The sequence below is a fragment of the Pygocentrus nattereri genome, chromosome 16 (assembly GCF_015220715.1).
Source record: "Pygocentrus nattereri isolate fPygNat1 chromosome 16, fPygNat1.pri, whole genome shotgun sequence".
Lineage (NCBI taxonomy): Eukaryota > Metazoa > Chordata > Actinopteri > Characiformes > Serrasalmidae > Pygocentrus > Pygocentrus nattereri.
Window position 1 is genome coordinate 15553622 of NC_051226.1, and position 19936 is coordinate 15573557.

At 39.4% G+C, this 19936-nt stretch overlaps 1 protein-coding gene across 1 annotated transcript; it reads right to left on the reverse strand.

The window, feature by feature from the left end:
- Nucleotides 1-1734: 1734 nt before the first annotated feature.
- slc35f2 (solute carrier family 35 member F2) lies at nt 1735-11968 on the reverse strand. The gene is made up of 9 exons (XM_017718917.2): nt 11886-11968; nt 9415-9570; nt 8381-8553; nt 8020-8147; nt 6169-6328; nt 5325-5481; nt 5186-5238; nt 4937-5091; nt 1735-3301 (listed from the first exon to the last, which is right to left on the reverse strand). Exons 2-9 carry the CDS (start codon nt 9528-9530, stop codon nt 3053-3055), a joined length of 1191 nt encoding a protein of 396 aa, XP_017574406.1. The 5' UTR covers nt 9531-9570; nt 11886-11968; the 3' UTR covers nt 1735-3052.
- Nucleotides 11969-19936: the final 7968 nt, after the last annotated feature.

Sequence of the window (19936 nt, forward strand, 5' to 3'; positions counted from 1 at the left end):
TATTTCACTGTTTTTGGAAGACATCTTCATATCTCCAAAATGGTAGCTTTATAGGAGGAGGAAAAAATCTACTTTGCTTTTAATGTAAGTTCTTTCTTTTCTTTTAATGCAAGACTTCTTTCCAAGTAATTTTGGGTCATTTCTTTTGGTCCATTTTTCACAAAATTTGCATTATGACAATGTTAAGGTTAACAGGCTTTTCAAATTATGTCAAAAACCGAAAAAAATAAAAGAACAAAGAACAAAAGAACATAAGGAATAGACCAAAATGACTTTGAAAAAAGTCTGGCTCCACTGACTTACATTAAATGGTTTTTCCCTTCTCCTGTAAAGTCATAATTTTGGAGATACAAGGTTTTGCACTGACAACAGCAATATAAAAAGTTAACGTTGTATTTAAACACACTAAAAACTTTAACGAATGTTCATTTGATTTCTCCACTATGAAGCCAAAATCCACATTTCAACTGGAAGGAAACTGCATGTTTTTGGCTACTTTGAAAAGGTATGAGGACTGGTTGTAGGGGACATACTGTTAGGACATACTTTAAATAGAGAGAACGTCTAATTTGTAGATTAATTTACTGGAGAGTCAATTAAAAAGCGATGTTATGATGGCATGGCAGTGATGTCACTACTGAAACTGTATTGGACTTGCATAGTTCAGACATCACCGATTGATGCATGCGTGTTATCTGGGTCGTATAGTTAAGAAAAAGAAAAAGATTCTTCCTCAATATACTTTAACATTTTTTTTAATTACAAGTTTTCAAAATGCCTGCATTATTACAGACATTACTCAGATGTCAGAAGCATTTAATAGCTTTAAAAGCTCCCTCACAGGAAGTTATTACTTGAAACGGTTATGAATATGCTGCCTGATGACTGAGAAATTGTTTTGATTGCTGGTTTTGAAATAAGCTTAAAACACAATCATGGCCAAATGGCACCTGCAGGTTGTTGTAAGTGAAAATGGTCCCTAAAGAAAACATATTTTCCAGATATACAAATATTTTACCATTATTAATACTATTACATGTAAAAACTCACATCAATGGTGCTTTTGGACAGTAAATAAAATGTCTCTGAATGATTTTGCTTACACCTCATCGACTGAATTATGCACAAAATTTCCCTTTAAAGAAGGTGTGGGTGCTGGAAATCAGCATATTTATTGACCACAACAGATTGCAATGTATTGAAATGAGCAGAGCATAAAAAGCTCAGACAGTTCTATTAGTTATATACTTACAGAATGCGATTTAGCCAGTCACTAGTCTAGGTTTAGTAACAAACAAGCTTATTGTCTCACACTGACTGACTACTTAGATACAGAATATATGTACATTTTTAATACTCATTTGCTCGGTACCATGAAAGTACTGAAATTACAAACACGCAATATAACACAGGAACGAATGGGATTAGTTTAGCAGGAACTTCATGAAGCAAAATTCTAGGCTCTAAATCTAAGTGTTTCCAAACTAAAGCCCTGAAAACCCAGCCGCACTGCAGTTTCATGTTTTTCCTGAGTCATATCAGTGGCTCATTTTTCAAGGCTGTCTTAGGCTGAAAATACAAAAAAAGTGTGTGGTGCAGGTGTTTCTACAGGACTGGAGCTGGGAATCAGTGTGGGACCTGTATCTTGGCAAATATGTCAACATGAAAACATCAACAAAAACAGGAATAAGAATACAATATTTTATTATATTATTAAAAACATTACTACAAAAAAGTGCTCTCTCAAATCTGTAATATACCTGCTTAAAGCAAAAGAACAACATTATAACAAACTGACCAAAGAGTGATCACTAAAAAGTACATTCAGGAATAGGAATATAACTGCAAGCTAATGACAATGAAATACCAGATTGTACATTCATGAAGCAATAAACTTCTATAGTAAAAATGCAACAAAAATATTGGTTACAGTACAGCTAAAGAACTTTTCAGGCTGTTTTGTCTTTTTAGCACCTTCAGTCACTCATTGCAGCGCTGCTTTTAATATTGGCATGTCATGCAAAGGGCATTTCAGTACTTGTGTTGAGTCAATGAAAGACTTCAAGGAAAACTCCAATGTTTTTCAAACAAATCTCTATCTGCTGTATCTGTAACATATGGCCAACTACAGTAAACCTTTTGAAGTATTTCCCTGTATGTACTACAATAATAGAAAACACTCTCACTGTAAACACAATGCCCACTGCTTCTATTCTGAGTCAATGGACTTTCCGTTATTTTACATGCAGGAAAGTGCATCAAAATGACTGTTCATGATAATCCACTACACATCAATGTGGCAGATAGTAAATAGAAAAGATTGTTGCATCTTTAATTAACTGACCACTATTTAACCAAAAGAACACTCAAGGTTGTGTCTTATCGCAAAATAACAATACGGTGACGGCTTTTCTACAACAGTTAAATAAATAAAACAAAAAATTAATCAATCGGACCGTAAACATATCATTTAATATAATTTAATGTCAGCAATTCCTTCCACCAAATTACAGTTCCTTAACAAGCGGCTTGTTGCTACTTCAGAGTAACAAGCTCTGCTCACTCACTGCGCAGCCGGCTCCTCTCCAGCTCCTTACAATAATTCCGAAACTGTCATCCAGAACAGCTTTTTTGTTTTTTTATTGCGTCAGTTTTACGGCTCAGTCTGATTTGATCAGACTGAAGATGAGATTACACGTTTGGCGATTGGTATTCGGTTCATTTCTGGCTAATTCCAGGTTGTTTAGGTGTTGTTCAGATGTTGTTCTGTCACAGCTGCTGACTGAAAGCTTGCTCAGTGGTGATGACAGTTTGGGAATTTAGTGTAGTCTCATCTTCAGAGTCTGATCAAATCAGCTTGATCAAAACTGCTTGATCGTCTTGTACAGCTGTCAAACTCCTTGTTTAGAAATGGCGTTCTAGGGGAGTGATGGTGTTCATGAAAAACTTGATGTTACGGCGAAATACAAGCACCTTTGGTTACAGTAACAAGGCACTGCCCCCAAAAATGGGGCATTTAAAAACTACATATTCTACACTGTAGAGCCATAAACTACACCATGTATTTCAGCGAGCAGAGCGCAGTGCGAGGTTCTTTTTGAATGCACGCTGTATCGGCAGGCTTCTCATGACCTTCATCTAGGACAGTTTCTCCCTCTGCCTGGATGACCTCGGAAGTGGCAACAGTCTGATAAGCTCTTTCACTGTTTCCAGACGGATCTGGCGTGTAGGTGGGCACGACATTAAACATGATGAAGCCAACGGTGATCACCACAAAAGACACAATGTACAGGGGTGAGAACTGTGAAGAACAATGGGGATAAATCAGTGTCAGCTTATTGGAGGGAGAAAAAAAATCCATATTGATTTCCATTTCCATGGAAACACTTTAACCCTTATGTGGTGTCTACAATAGTTGTGACTGTAATGGATCCCTATTTCTATTTTAGGGCACTTTTCTCTTAGTGTCTAGCAAATCATTAAACGGAACTCCCGAGTGATTCTAAGGGCACTATAAAATCCCACAAGCCACTTATGATTTCTATTAAAACACTGTAGATATCTACGTCAGCTGAATTTGGACCAAGGAGCATAGCTTGTTACTATGCAACTGACAGAGGAACGCTACATGAATGGTGACCACTGAGCCACTAAAAAGGAAACTTATCAGATTCTCTCAACTTGCTGGAGAAACACTACATAAACAGTTTGTTTACAGTTGAAACAAAGACCCCAATGTGTTTAATGCCTGCTGCTCATCCTACAGAAAAAATGATAACAGGTAACTGAAGACTACTGCAGTCTTACACCAACAATTAAATGTGTATGCTAGTCCAGTTTGGTACTTTTTCCTTGGCCTCTGCACTTTTCATAAAATTACCCCCATGTCTACAGCTATAAATGAGAAGTAGGGCTGGACATATGAAAATGTTTCATTATCGTGATAAATTACATCACAATATTCTATAATACCATTTTCTGAGTATATCACAGATATTGTTAATACTTGTACTGAGCATGTTTCAGTACAAAGATTGCATAATTAGTCCTGTTTAATTGGATTTACTGTAGTGCAGTCTGTAAATTGAATAAAGTCATTTCAATCAAGTTTTGATATTTCTGAATTTGGCACCACTGGGTTTTTTTGCCCATTTCAATGTATAAATCTTGATTTAATTATCTTGACGTTGTGAAAAAATGTTCATATATCATGATCCTTTGGCCATAGCTCCTCTAATAAAAAGCCAACTTCAGCCTCTTTTAAGCAACTAATGTTGGTTTGTTTATGTGACTGGTGAGCAGCGATGCAGGTTGATGAGAAAGAACTAAATAGTTCACCTTATGTAGCACAATAATAACGAGGGAGAAGGGATCCATTGCAGTCACAGTAACTACTGATGCTCAGTGGAAAATTAGATATTTCATTGTTTTCAACTGAGCAGCAATGCAAAAATCACACAGCAATTACACAAAATAATGGAACAAATACAGAACAGCCTTCTGCCCTTTTTCACTTTCTATAAACAACTGACATTGCGAGTTCTTCTTAATCATCCATTTTTACCAGTGATTCTATCACCACCCCCCCATGGAAAAAAAATTGAAATGAAGCATTAAAAGTTGGTTACTGGAGGTGCATAGAGTAGTTACTTTACTATGAGAATATTTTATTATTATTTAAATTTTGTGAAAGGTTTCGATAAAGAAAATGCTTCCTTTTCATTTTTGCCATGTTTGACTTTGTTTGAGTAGAACCTGTTAATACAAGCTGTAAACTGAAATTAATCACATTTTAATTATGTACGTAAATAAAATTATCATTATTTATGTCATGACATGAATAATTATGTATTCATGAAAAACAAGCAAGAATGACTTCAATGTATTCTAAGTGATATCACAGTTCTGTCGTCCCACAACCCATAACTTCACTTACCTTGAACTGGAAGAGAAAAATGCCACATAAGAGGCTGAAGAGATCAGCAGTAAGCAGAGAAAGGTTCACTGCTGTTGCACTGGTCATCTTCATCACCACAGGCATGAAACTGTACAGCCCATACATGCACAGCATAAAGGCAACAAAGAGAAGGCCTGAGGAGAAACACTCAGCAGGTTATAAATATCCTCAAATGAAATAATAAAAAAAAAATCTATTAAAAGTACTGGCAACAGAAAGTCTGCTCACATATTTTCCAGTCCCAACTGATGGCCATTATCGGCTTGATTTCAAGAATCGCCCTTGGGGGGGGGAAAGGACGCATAATTAAATACACATTATTACACCATAAGCCTGATATTAATCATGATACATTGAAGTGACTTACATTTGTACACCACTGATGAGGGTCCCAAAGAGACCCATCATACCCAAGAACTCTGCCCTGCTCAGGTTCTTCACTGTGTACTCCTGACACACATTAGACACAGCGTACAGCGCAGCACTGATCAGCACCAAACAATCTCCCAGCAATAAATTTGAGTCTATAGAAAGAGAGAAATACACTCTGAAACAAAAGTGCTGTCACGGGTTCGCTGGACTGATCTCTAAAGAACCTTTTAAAAGATGATTCTTTATTAAACCATTGTGTGTGCAGAACCTTTTAAAGGGCTCATATCCTACATGTTTCAGGTATTTAACTTTTTTGAAGAACACTTAACATTAGCATGGTTTTTCATACCAAAATTGTCATGATTAATTTTTACATGACCTCTCCTTAGAATTAAACAAACTGTTTTTGTTACTGCTCCTTTAAGACATATATAAATTACAGATATTAAAGACAGATATAAAGTAGCTCTGTTCTGATTGGCCGTCCTGTATTCTGTCTCATTCAAAAAGCACTCTGTGCTGAAATACAGTGCAGCTGAATAGGTGGATATATGTAAAAGAGTTGCTTCTTGTGACAGCAAAACAAACAAACAAACAAACAAACAAAAACAATTCAAAATGTGCTGATTTTGCAGTAATTACAGTGTATAACTGAGAATGTCACACAGATTTCATAACAGCACTCAATGTCTAATCCATACATATTTGATTTCTCCCCTCTGTTCTGAAACTGAATGAAACCCAAGCGCACAGCTCTACTGATGACAGCAAAAAAACAAAAAGAGAAAGTAAGGGAAAAAATAAAGAAAACCGCCTAGGGTTAATGGCTGAGTACTCACTTGAGCCTTGGTCTCTTCCAGCCAACAAATCAGCCCCCACCATCGCCACAACACCAAGCAAACACACTCCCACAGCTATAAAATGCACCAGCCTGTAACGAGTCTTCAGGAAGAACCAGGACAGCACCATCAGCACCGGGATCACAAAGCAGTCCAATAGCTACAAGCACAACACAAAACCCTCATCAGATCAAACAGGATGGACACAGACTGTTACAATCCAATCTACAGTGATTTTAAACATGAGCAAAATAAAAATGGTTTGCATTCCAGTGAACAGTACAGAGAGTTTAAAGATTCAGTGCATAGACACATCTTATAATTTGCCACACCAAAACATCAGAAAGCATACATGCAAGAGGCCGCATCATTAAAGAGGAATTCCAGCAAAATGTCCATGTGATTCAATTATTAAGATGTAAACAAAGTCATTCAGAGTGGTTTGATGAAAAATGCAGTGTTATAGAGAAACCAGGTCAGAACTGCTTGCAGTGGTGGTGATAGGAACCAGACACCGAAAGTGTTTAATGTCTTTAAAAGCTACAGTATCTCACAAAAGTGAGTACACCCCTCACATTTCTGCAAATATTTTATTATCTTCTCACGGGTCAACGCTATAGAAATGAAACTTGGTTATAACTTAAAGTACTCAGTGTACAGCTTGTACAGCAGTATAGATTTACTGTCCTCTGAAAATAACTCAACACAGCCATTAATGTGTAAATAGCTGGCAACACAAGTGAGTAAACCTCACAGTGAACATGTCCAAATTGTGCTCAAAGTGTCAATATTTTGTGTGACCACCATTATTATCTAGCACTGCCTTAACCCTGTTAGGCATGGAATTCACCACAGCTGCACAGGTTGCTACTGGAATCCTCTTCCACTCCTCCATCCTGGAGACATACTTGGCCAGTCCATCAACTTTACCTTCAGCAAGGCAGTTGTCATCTTGGAGGTGTGTTTGGGGTCGCTATCAAGATGGAAAACTGGCATGCGGCACAGTTTCCAAAGGGAGGGGATCATGCTCTGCTTCTGAATGTCACAGTACATGTTGGAATTCATGTTTCCCTCAACGAACCACAGCTCCCCAGGGCCGGCAGCACTCATGCAGCTCCAGACCATGATGTTACCACCACCATGCTTGACTGTAGGCAAGAGACAGTTGTCTTGGTACTCCTCACCAGGGCGTCACCACACATGCTGGACAACATCTGAGCCAAACAAGTTTATCGTGGTCTCGTCAGACCACAGAATATGGTTCCAGTAATCCATGTTCTTGGACTGCTTGTCTTCAGCAAACTGTTTGCGGACTTTCTTGTGCATCAGCTTCAGAAGAGGCTTCCTTCTGGGATGACGGCCATGCAGACCAAGTCGATGCATTGTGTGCCATGTGGTCTAACCACTGACAGATTGACCCTCCTCTTCTTCAACTTCTGCAGCAATGTTGGCAGCACTAATACATACATTTTCTGAAGCCAACCTCTGCATATGATGCTGAACATGTGGACTCAACGTCTTTGGTCGATCGTGGCAAGGCCTGTTCTGAATAGAACCTGTCCTGGAAAACCGCTGTATGACCTTGGCCACCATGCTATAGCTCAGTTTCAGGGTGTTAATAATCTTCTTATAGCCTAGGCCATCTATCATTTGTGCTGTGACCTCTACTTTCTATCACCACCACTGTAAAGAAATCATCTGTAAGCTTCCCTACAATGAACCGTTTCATGTCAAACTACTCTGAATGACTTTGTTTATAGCTCAAGGACTAAATTATGCAGACTCTGTGAAAAATTGATTGAATTCCCCTTTGGAGATCAGAGTTACTGAAGACGGAAGACTACTTAATACCTGAATGCTTGTGAGTGTAGTAAACTGGTATGCCATCACAACTGTGTAGTTTGCTTCAACATCTGTGAGCGCCATCAACAGATACTTCCACCACTTTGATTTTAAAATCTGAAAAATACTCTCTTCACCTAAAACAGGAACAGGTTTTAATCAGTTTCTTTTTGTGCATGAGTATTACCATGTAAAGACAACAGAAAATAAAGTACCTGCAAAACATTGCGCAGGCCAATATGACATGATAGTTCAATGATAAAGCAACATGACGTTCTCACATACAACCACGTTTATGAAAACAAATCAAAATCTTGCCAGACATACAATGATCTGCTGAGCTGATCTAATGAAGACTAGATTAACCTACCTTTCCTGAATACCAGGGCTGTGGTGTAGGTCAGAAGCAGCAGGACATAGTGGAGGAAACTCTGCAGCATTGGAGTGTCCACCTGAGCCTTCTCCAGATACTGACTGGTCACTGCCGTCCCACATACCAGCACAGACAGGACCTGACCCAAAGCAACTGTCTTCAAGAGGCGCCTGGGGGGTGCAGCACAGTCTATTGTAAGTCCCATGTTCATAAAATAAGATACACCCAAACATTGGCAGAGCTCATATAACTCAACAAGTTAATAGCAAGTTAATGTCAGGCTAACACTGATAAATCATATTAAACACAGAGTGGTAGCTATTGCTCTCTTTTGTGATTACAGCGATGGCGTACTTTGATGGCACAAAACAGAATATTGTTGACCCACAAACAAAATACATACATGATTTTAGTGATTTGCATGATTTTATCTACATGTGTATTGATACAGCATACACTGGCTTTTCTTGATGATGATGATGATGATAACAACAATCATTATTATTATTATTATTATTATTATTATTAGTGCTGAGAAAAAAAGAGGAAAGTGAGGAGCAATCATGAAGAGATTGTGGAAATGTGCTGCATAGTCTGGGGGTCATGATGCTGAAAGATCTGCCCCCAAAAGTGGCCTCAAAATTTTGATTTAAAGCCATAGTGTTTCAAAAAGTAAGTCAACTTACTTCACTGAACTTCTAATAATAAGTTAAATCATTGTCTTAAGTTCTGTTCACTTTTTATTTGACATACAGTGAACTCCAAATTTTATTGCAGCAAATTGACTTTAAGACACCAATTTTTTTTTTTTTTTTAACAGTGCAGCATTGACTGCTCTCTCACATTCTGCCAACAGAATGTCAACAATATAACAGTCATTTTTGCAAATACTATCTACACTCAATCTGCTCTTGCACTGGACTCCTGTCAAAAATGATGCTCTTCAAAAAAATAATTTTGAGAATTAAATCTTAAAAATATATATAACAGCCCAGTTTTTATTTTAAAAGTCTTCATCTTGAATATCTTACCACGTGAAAACATCTTTCAGCTTAAGCTTCTTTGGTCCACAGATGAATGCTCCTAAGCTTCCGGATGTTCTCAAGCTCACATGGTCAGGGGTGCCCTCTCCCGTGTCACCCTCCATTTCTTATTGACCCTGTGCTTGGAAGGCAGCTGAAGAGAACCTAACATTAAAGCACAGGATTTATGATTTATAGAGTCTGTATTCAAGAACTACACAGGTCAGCACACAGTAATCTCTTCAAGAATTTGTGCCTCATTAAGTGGATTGACACCAAGCTGCCATGATTACAACAGTTACACTTCTGAGAGACAAAAAAGGCACAAAAGAACCACTACAGCTCACATACACTCACCGACTACTTTATTAGGTACACCTGTTCCAATTGCTTATTAACACAAATAGCTAATCAGCCAATCACATGGCCGCAGCTCAATGCATTTAGGCATGTAGGAGGTGGTCAAGACAGCTTGCTGAACTGCAGACTGAGCATCAGAATGGGGAAGAAAGGTGATTTAAGTGACTTTAAACGTGGCGTGGTTGTTGGTGCCAGACGGGCTGGTCTGAGTATTTCAGAAACTGCTGATCTACTGGGATTTTCACGCACAACCATCTCTAGGGTTTACAGAGAATGGTCCAAAAAAGAGAAAATGTCCAGTGAGCGGCAGTTGTGTGGACAAAAATGCCTTGTTGATGTGAGAGGTCAGAGGAGAATGGGCAGACTGGTTTGAGATGATAGAAAGGCAGCAGTAACTCAAATAACCAACCAAAATCTCTGAGGAATGTTTCCAACACCTTGTTGAAAATATGCCATGAAGAATTAAAGCAGCTCTGAAGGCAAAAGGGGGTCCAACCTTTTACTAGCTCCAGTGTAGGTGTACCTAATAAAGTGGCCAGTGAGTGTACGTTACTGTCAAGGAATTACAAAATGTGAACACTGTGAACAAAAACAAACAATCGCCTCCTGTAGTCAGTTTTCATGTTGCCTTTCTGAAATGTAATCCTTCAAATCTTTGCCGGTGAAAAACAGAGATGTGCAGATCACTTTCTAAAGGGCTCTGAGTGCTCTGACCAAAGAGTCTCATGCTGTGCAAAGCATAGCAAGACCAAAAACAGCACATTCAAGAACAAGCCAGTCTTGGGAACATCCTGTGGTAATCTGTAAATGTCACTGTTTGGGGAGCTTAAAATGTAGGAGGCAATTTGAATTTTATTTTTAACACAAACTGCTTCCACATTTTTCCATCCTTTAAATGTTGAGATAGATACAGCATGTACTATTCACACTGTTGTCCACTACAAGCCTGTTTACACTCCATTCATTTTTTAAATGCTGAGTTGAAGCAGATATATACACGTAGTTGAAGATACATCTTGCTGAATAAATCTGACTGAATGAATCATACGCTGCCTATATCACCCACTCCTTTCAGCCATAACATTGAAACCACCTCCTTGTATCTACACTCTTTGTCCACTATACAAACTATTGCTTATCTGTTTCTCTGCATACTTTGTTAGACCCCTTTCACTCTGTTCTTCAACGGTCAGGACCATCACAGGGCTGGTATTATTTGGGTGATGGATCAGTCTGGATCAGACACAGTAGTGTTTCTGCAGGAATTTTAAAACACTGTGTCCACTTTATTAGACACACTTTCCTTGTTGGAATCCATCAGCAGCACTGCTGAGTCTGATCCACTCATACCAGCACATCACACACTAACACACCACCACGTCAGTGTCACTGCAGTGCCACTCAAATAATACCTGCTCCTTGGTGGTCCTGATTACTGAAAAACAAGGTGGAAAGGGCCATCAATGAGCAAACAGATGGACTAAGACCTGTAGTTAAATAACACAAAGTTCTCCCATAGGGTAAGAGGAGCTGATACAATTGACAGTGTGGATACAAGGATGTGGTTTTAAGGATGTGGCTAAGCCCGATCGGTGTATATCAGACTTGGCTTTGAAAGAACAGCCGTTATATGATCAATCTGACAAATAACAAAGCTTCCAATTATTTAATGTGGTAACTAACCTAGTTAGGTTACAGATCTAGGTTAAATTACAACACCGCCAAGAGAACAACACATCAATAAGTTAGCTAGGTTAACGTTAAATCGGTTAGACCATGTACAGTGTGCACGTGGTCAGCTGGGCTAATAATAATAATAAAATATCTCGGTATCACTTAAAATACACCCAGCACACTCTGAAACAACAAACCGATGTGAACATCAATCTTCTTAGTTTGTGAGCAAGATAATCAATAACTGGTTTATATTACATGTTAAATTAAAGGTAAGGTTGGTCAGCTATGGTTAGCAAACTAGTCGAGGTAGCAAGCCAGATAATAAATTCGCGGTCAGCTGTATTAAAACCGGAATCAAATGTGAAACGTAACTGCATGTAATCGATTCGTCCAGAGCATCACTCATATTAAATCTGACCGTAATTAATTTAGCAAATCATTACCTGCACCGTCAGGCCATAACGCTGCTGCTCCTGCCGGGCTCTCCGACTTCCCACCATGCGCTGCTCATTCACTCTAACTGGCGCGTTTACGCCCCGCCCGCTGACTAAGACCCGCTCCTCTTCTAATACAGCCAATAGGTGCAAGACTTCTCAGCGCGCTGTAAATCCTGGACCAATGGCAGTTCACAACGCAGCCAAACTGACACGCAAACAAAACGATGCGAAGCCAAAGCGCGGAAGTCTCATGATGCTACATTTGTAAGTATGTTGTCCGAGCCTGTTATTAACGCATTGCCTTTAGGTTTAGCGCATTTATTTAAAACACATTTAAGTTTTGGTGAGAAAAGACAGATCGGTTTGCTAGAGTGAGAAAGTGATAACAAATTTCCTAGACAATTAATACATAACAAATATGGATACATATATACATCCCGAATGAAGAGAGAAGGAGGAAGTAGGCAGGAGTATGTGAGGCTAGTCGCATAGCGAAAGGAATGGTGGCAAAGGCTCAGGCCTATAATGAGCTGTATGAGAGGCTGGACAGTAAAGAAGGAGTAAAGGACATGTATCGTTTGGCTAAACAGAGAGATAGAACTGGAAAGGATGTACAGCAGGTTAGGCTGATAAATGATAGAGAGGGAAATGTACTAGTGAGTGAGCAGAGAGTGTTGAGTAGATGGAAGGAGTACTTTGAAGAACTAATGAATGAGGAAAACAAGAGAGAGAGGAGGACAACAGGGGGATAGTGGATCAGGAAGTGCAGAGAATTAGTAAGGTGGAAGTGAGGGCAGCTTTAAAAAGGATGAAGAATGGAAAGGCAGTTGGTCCAGATGACATACCTGTGGAGGTATGGAGATGTTTAGGAGAGAAGGCAGTGGACTTTTTAACCAGGTTGTTTAACAAAATCCTGGAGAGTGAGAGGATGCCTGATGAGTGGTCCCCATTTTTAAGAACAAGGGTGATGTGCAGAGCTGCAGTAACTACAGAGGTATAAAGTTGATGAGCCACACCATGAAGGTATGGGAAAGAGTTGTTGAAGCAAGGCTAAGGCGAGAGGTCCAGATCAGTGAGCAGCAGTTTGGTTTCATGCCCAGAAAGTGTACCACAGATGCAATTTTTGCGTTGACAGTGTTGGTAGAGAAGTACAGAGAAGGTCAGAAGGAGCTACATTGTGTCTTTGTGGATCTAGAGAAGGCATATGATAGGGTGCCAAGAGAGGAACTGTGGTACTGTATGAGGAAGTCAGGTGTAGCTGAAAAGTATGTTAGGGTGGTGCAGGACATGTATGAGGATAGTGAGACAGTGGTGAGGTGTGCAGTTGGAGTGATAAATGGTTTCAAGGTGAAGGTAGGGTTACATCACGGATCAGCTTTGAGCCCCTTTTTGTTTGCAATGGTGATGGAAAGGTTGACAGATGAGGTCAGGCAGGAGGCTCCATGGACCATGATGTTTGCAGATGACATTGTAATCTGTGGTGAGAGTTGAGAGCAGGTGGAAGAGAATCTGGAGAGGTGGAGGTTTGCACTGGAGAGGAGAGGAATGAAGGTCAGTAGAGACAAGACGGAATACATGTGTGTGAATGAGAGGGAGGCAGGTGGAAAGGTGAAGATGCAAGGAGTAGAGGTCGTAAAAGTGGATGACTTAAAATATCTTGGGTCAACCATCCAGAGCAATGGACAGTGTAGAAAAGAGGTGAAGAAGAGGGTGCAGGCAGGATGGAGTGGGTGGAGATGGGTGTCAGGGCTGATGTGTGACAGAAGGATAGCAGCAAGAGTGAAAGGGAAGGTTTACAAGACAGTAGTGCGTCCTGCTATGATGTATGGTTTGGAGACTGTGGCTCTGTCTAAAAGACAGGAGGCTGAGCTGGAGGTGGCGGAGATGAAGATGCTGAGATTTTCGTTGGGAGTGACAAGGATGGGCTAGATTAGAAATGAGCAGATCAGAGGGACAGTGAAGGTAGAGCAGTTTGGAGATAAAGCCAGAGAGGCCAGGTTGAGATGGTTTGGACATGTGTTGAGGAGGAATAGTGGATATATTGGTCAAAGAATGTTGGAGATGGAGCTGCCGGGTAGAAGGAGAAGAGGTAGACCTCAGAGAAGGTTTATGGATGTAGTGAAGGTGGACATGGAGATGGTTGGTGTAAAAGTAGAGGAGGCAGTGGATAGGGCAAGATGGATGCAGATGATCTGCTGTGGCGACCCCTAAAGGGAGCAGCCGAAAGAAGAAGAAGAAGAAGAAGAAGAAGAAGAAGAAGAAGAAGAAGATATACATCCCGAATGAATACTTGAGTGGATCACTGTCAGAGATGTACTGAAGAGGCCTGGTTACCTCTTATAAATGCTGTATTTCTGTGTTTCCTCTAAAAAAAATACTTATTTCACCACATTCAGGAACATAGGGAGCATGTTTATTTTCTTAAGTCTCAATCTTTAAACACACGTTAAATTTCTTAAACCTAATTAATAATGTTAATGTATAAATACCTTATAATATTTGCAATCTATGTATACAAAATGTCATTTTTTATTTACCTCCAAGATGTACTAATATTTTTGAAGTACTTAATTAATAAATTTGACTCTTGATGTGTGTTAGAAGTGTTTTGATTCTGCAGGGCTGTAATTAAATACTACACAGATACACTATATTTCCAAACGTATTCATTCATCCTTCCAAATAATTGTATTCAGGTGTTCCAATCACTTCCATGGCCACAGGTGCGTAGAAACAAGCACCTTGGCCTGCAGACTGCTTCTACAAACAGTTGTGAAAGAATGGGTTGCTCTCAGGAGCTCAGTGAATTCCAGCATGGTACCGTGATAGGATGCCAGCTGTGCAACAAGTCCAGTCGTGAAATTTCCTCACTACTAAATATTCCACAGTCAACTGTCATTGGTATTATAACAAAGTGGAAGCAATTGGGAACGACAGCCACGAAGTGGAAGGCCACGTAAAATGACAGTATGACAGTGCGCCGAGGTCACCAACTTTCTGCAGGGTCAATCGCTACAGACCTCCAAACTTGATGTGGTCTTCAGATTAGCTAAAGAACGGTGCATAGAGAGCTTCGTGGAATGAGTTTCCATGGCCGAGCAACTGCATCCAAGCGCAATTCAAAGCGTTGAACACAGTGGTGTAAAGCGCCGGCACTGGACTCTAGAGCAGTGGAGACATGTTCTCTGGAATGACTAATCACATCCATCTGGCAATCTGATGGATGACTCTGGGTTTGGCAGTTGCCAGGAGAACGGTACTTGTCTGACTGCATTGTGTTAAGTGTAAAGTATAGTAGTTTGGTGGAGGGGGATTATGGTGTCGGGTTGTTTTTCAGGAGTTGGGCTCAGCCCCTTAGTTCCAGTGAAAGGAACACTTAATTCTTCAGCAGACCAAGAGATTTGGGATGATTTCATGCTCCCAATTTTGTGGAAACAGTTTGAGGATGGCCCCTTCCTGTTCCAACATGACTGCGCACCAGTGCACAAAGCAAGGTCCATAAAGACATGACCTCAACCAGATAGAACACCTTTGGGATGAATTAGAGCGGAGACTGTGAGCCAGGCCTTCTCATCCAACATCAGTGTCTGACCTCACAAATACGCTTCTGGAAGAATGGTCAAAATTTCCCGTAAACACCCTCCTAACCCTTGTGGAAGGCCTTCCCAGAATAGTTGAAGCTGTTATAGCTGCAAAGGGTGGGCTGACATCATATTAAACACTATTGAATAAGAATGGATATCACTCAAGTTCATACGCATGTGAAGGCAGACAAGCAAATATTTTTGGAAATACGGTGTACGTCTGGATCAGAACTAAAGATTACAAAGTAGCACGTCTTTGTGAAAATTAGTCTCATAAAACAGCACAAAGATGCCTGTTTTTGATCACTGACAATAGTTTCCTAGACAGACAGCAAATGAGAGAGATTGAAAAAGGCAGAGGATGTATCAGCAATACAGTTTTAAAGTTTGATACACTAATTTGAATAATAATTTTTATGATTTTTTGATACTGTATGAAAATTGTTTCACCTTTATGATAAACCACATGCAGTTTTTAAATACAACTGTTTTTTTTTGTTAATCAACATCTCTTTGTTTCCAGTAACCTTACTGTTCTTCCCACTCAGTATTTATTAATTCATCATTAAGGCTCTTGCAGGCTGTGTGCTGAAAATACTAGCTGTGTCCATCTATAAACATATCACTTTGTCCAGTATTCTGCTTATATTATATTAGTCAAAGATATTTTCACGCTGACTGGGCTCTGAGATGTCCTTTCCCACTCCTCACAAAGAAAAGGTGGCCTGTGTGTTCTAATAAAATGTAGGGAGGCAGACACCAGGCATCTGTGAACAGATATGCCTTCACTGATAGCTTCACTGACCCTCTCTGAATAACAAAACAGAGAAGAGATTGAGAAGAGAGGTTTGTTCAACCATACTGCTGTGAAATGGGTAGGTTTAGATGAATAAGATCCAAACAGAGTACCTTCATTTCATTTAATGGTGGGTAGAATGGGGGGCAATGTGTGTGTGGGCCTACTACTACACCCCAGGAAGAAAGACACAGCAAACAACATCACATCACACAGTGTGAAATAGTACTATTTCAGAATCTGATCTGCTGATATTAACCAAATACCGAGACCTGGTACTGGCCGGGTGCCATCCGTATTAGAAATGCATTTGAAAACTGCTAAATGCAAAGAATGCGCATGCCACAGATAAGTAGTGCTTTGTTGCCACCATCTATCACATTGTAATGAACTGCCTTTTGAGCTGCATGTGGGATGGCCTGAGGAAACGTTTCTACACATCAAATAAAGGCTAAATGTAATTAAGCTCATGTGAATCAAGAGCTCGATTAGAGGCACACAAATGGTATCATTACTGGTTACTTTTCTAGGAAAATAAAGACGGCTGGGATCCTGCTGAAATTACCACACAGAAGGAAAACTCTAAATTTGATTAGCATTTTTATTTGATGTTATGAAAATGATCATTCACAGCACACGCCTTTGTCTAAGCGTAGCCATAAATGTCTCTGCTGAAAAAAAAAACCTAACATTACTGCCTATTGACTTCTTCAGTTTTACTTCAGAGGAAGAAAATGCCCAGACGTCTGGACTGTACTAGTGTAAAATCTACACATATCAATTGTTACTTTAAAGATTTTAGAGCTAAACTCGTGTCTAGCTGGATCTTCTAAACTCCAGATGCAGAATCAAACTAGATTGGTCTGTTATCTGCAGGTCTTAAATGTTCTGATTTCATGAAAATTAATATGTTTGAGTCTACAAGTCCATAAAATTACAAATAGCGCCAGTTAATTACCAGATCTCTTGCTCTACATGCATGAAGTGTCTCATTCAAGAACATTTTCTTTGGCCATTTGCAACATGAGCATTAAAAATCTTACATTAACGCTTACAGTAAATAGAGTAAAATAATGGCTTTGTAATTTAGGGCCTACAACCTGTGTCCCATCTGCAGCAACTAATAATAATCAGTTAAAGACATGCACAGTGTTGTTTATGGTAAAGACAGATGGTCATAGGCTAATATCTTGTAGCAACAGAGAAACAGTTGTGTGGCTTATTGTATGCCCTTCTGTGTCACTGTGTGAATTATTCACATTTCTTTCTTTCTGTGTGTTTATTACTATTGGTACAGTGAAACTGGTGGCTACCTAATACCCTTCCTTTACAATAATCAATTTTAATTTGATGACAAGTGGGATTTAATGTGCCCAATCATAGTGAAATTACTTTACCAGGGATGTGTTACTAAACAGCAGTGGTGCGTCTTATTCCGGAAGTAGCTTTGTGTGTAGGATTCTGTTCGGAGAGCAGTGGAAGCTGAGGGCGTGCTATTTTTCCCTATTGAGGAACAATGGGCCTGATATTTAGTTAGAATTGGAGCGGATAATGAGAACAGAAGTGACTTATTTTCACTGTTATGCTTGATTGAAATAAAAAAATGTGTATATTTCATTTTAATTCCTTATTTTTAAAGGTTTACAAGTTTTAACCAGATTTGATGTGTACATTATGATGTATTTTCAACATTAAACAGACTGTTAGTAAGTACACACTAGTAAGCAGTTGTTTCATAGCAAGTCTTGGTTTTATCAATTTTTTTGTTTATGTAGCTTATTGAGTTTCCATTAGGTTGGTATGGTTGCATCTCCGTTTTAGATGTCCATGCAGTTTGTCTGTACGACATTGGAGGCCCAGCATAGATTCACCAAGATTTAACAGAAAATATTCTTGATTTTATCAAACAGGCACAGGCAGTCAGTTATTTCTTTGATGAAATGTGCTGGTTAATACGACTGGGAAAGCTCTGTAGGCTGCAGGAAATTGCTGTGTGATCTAACTGAATGACAAGAACTGTCCTTTTGAATAAAGGTCATGCTGTTCTCTCTGATTTTAACTAATACGTTCCAGAGGTTGCTCAGTCATCAGGATGACACGGCCCTGTGCAAAGCTTGCATTTGATGAAAAGTGAAGGAAATTCTTTGAGCGAATATAATGAATATCTGAATATCAGATTATTGATTTTTCAATGCTGTGCCAAAATTATTACACCCTAAAAATTATTACTGAAAAAAAGAACGTCCAGCTCCATGTTTAGGTCTCAAGTTAACTTAATACTGATGAAGATAAGATGACAATAGTAAATAATTCACTTACATCTTCGGAAGACATGTCCTTCACCAAGTGTGGACTGAGTTCTCTTTGAATGCTCTTTCAACATGTTCACAAAGTCAGACTCATCTGCTCAGGGAAGGGTTCTAAAGCACAATCAACATTACAGAATGCATGTTTCATGCAATTACATATTTGCACCAGAGAGGTCTCCAAATCCCCATATCTTATGTAGTTCAGCTTTCATAAATAACGGCTATTTAAAAAGAAAAAAATCCAGTTAAGCAAGACGGTTCAGTAGACGGTTTTGATGTAGGTCTGACATGTACACTACGTCCACTTTTTATTGATTGTTCCCCTCTGAGTACATATTCTGTGCAATATAAAGACAGGTACAAGACAATGTGCAATGAAGCTAGTGCACACAGTGATATTAGGGGAGTTTGACTCACTGCTTACGCTCTCTCAGTGATGTGAGAATCATATGGTGAGAAAAATCTTGATCCTAAAGTTGCTGTGAGTTCCTCTTTTCTCTTGGTTTTCATTCCTTCAGTGATTTTGAGCTCCAACTCTGACTACAAGCTCCAAATCATCTCATCTTCAGGAGAGCGGTGTGCAGAACCACATAAAAATGTGAGATGGCGCAATAAAAAATTGTTTATTTATCTCATACTTTAAATGAGAATGTTTTTTACAGTGATGCACACACAGTACTGCACTGATGCTGGAGGGGGAATTCCACTGAGATTTCAAAATGTCAGCATAATTCAGTCATTGCGATGTAAACTAAGTCATTCAGAGTGGTTTGAGAATGGTTTGATGTGAAATGGTTAATTGTAGAGAAGAGTACTGACTAATGTCCTTATAGTGGTGGTGACAGGAAGCTCATGATGTCTACAACACAAATATAATCACTTTAATTACTAAACCAAATAAACTGTGAATCTGTCACGATTGGCGCCTCCCAGTCCTGTCCATGTGCTCTTGTTGTGTTTCAGTCTTCCATGTGCGTCTCTTTACATGTCCATGTGCCTCTTTGTTTGGGTTCCTTCCTAGTCTGGCCCCCTTGTTTTCTGACTCCGCCCCTGATTGTTCCCACCTTTTTTTCCACCTGTGTCCTGTAATCCCTTGTTATCCATGTTTGTATTTAAGCCCTGTGTTTTCCTAAGTTTCTTGTTGGTCTTTTGTTTGATATGATTCATGTTTGATGTTCGAATTGTTTGTAAGCCTGTTCTGACGTGCTGTTTGTATAGTTTGGATTTGTTTATATTTCGTCATGTCTGTCCCTCAGTCTGTCCGTGCTGGCTTTATGAACCTTGACTGTCATGACCACGACCCTGGATTTGCCCTTATCGCAGGGTATGTGTCCGCCTCCTCGCTTCCCATATATATATATATATATA

Excerpts from the sequence above, each read along its gene's own strand:
- slc35f2 (XM_017718917.2), bottom strand. The coding sequence starts at position 9,530 with ATGGAGGGTGACACGGGAGAGGGCACCCCTGACCATGTGAGCTTGAGA. Across the intron at positions 8,554-9,414 it reads CTGAAAGATGTTTTCACGTG|GCGCCTCTTGAAGACAGTTG; the intron begins GTAAGATATTCA and ends TGCACCCCCCAG. Across the intron at positions 5,092-5,185 it reads CAGTTGGGACTGGAAAATAT|GCCTTCTCTTTGTTGCCTTT; the intron begins GTGAGCAGACTT and ends GTTTCTCCTCAG.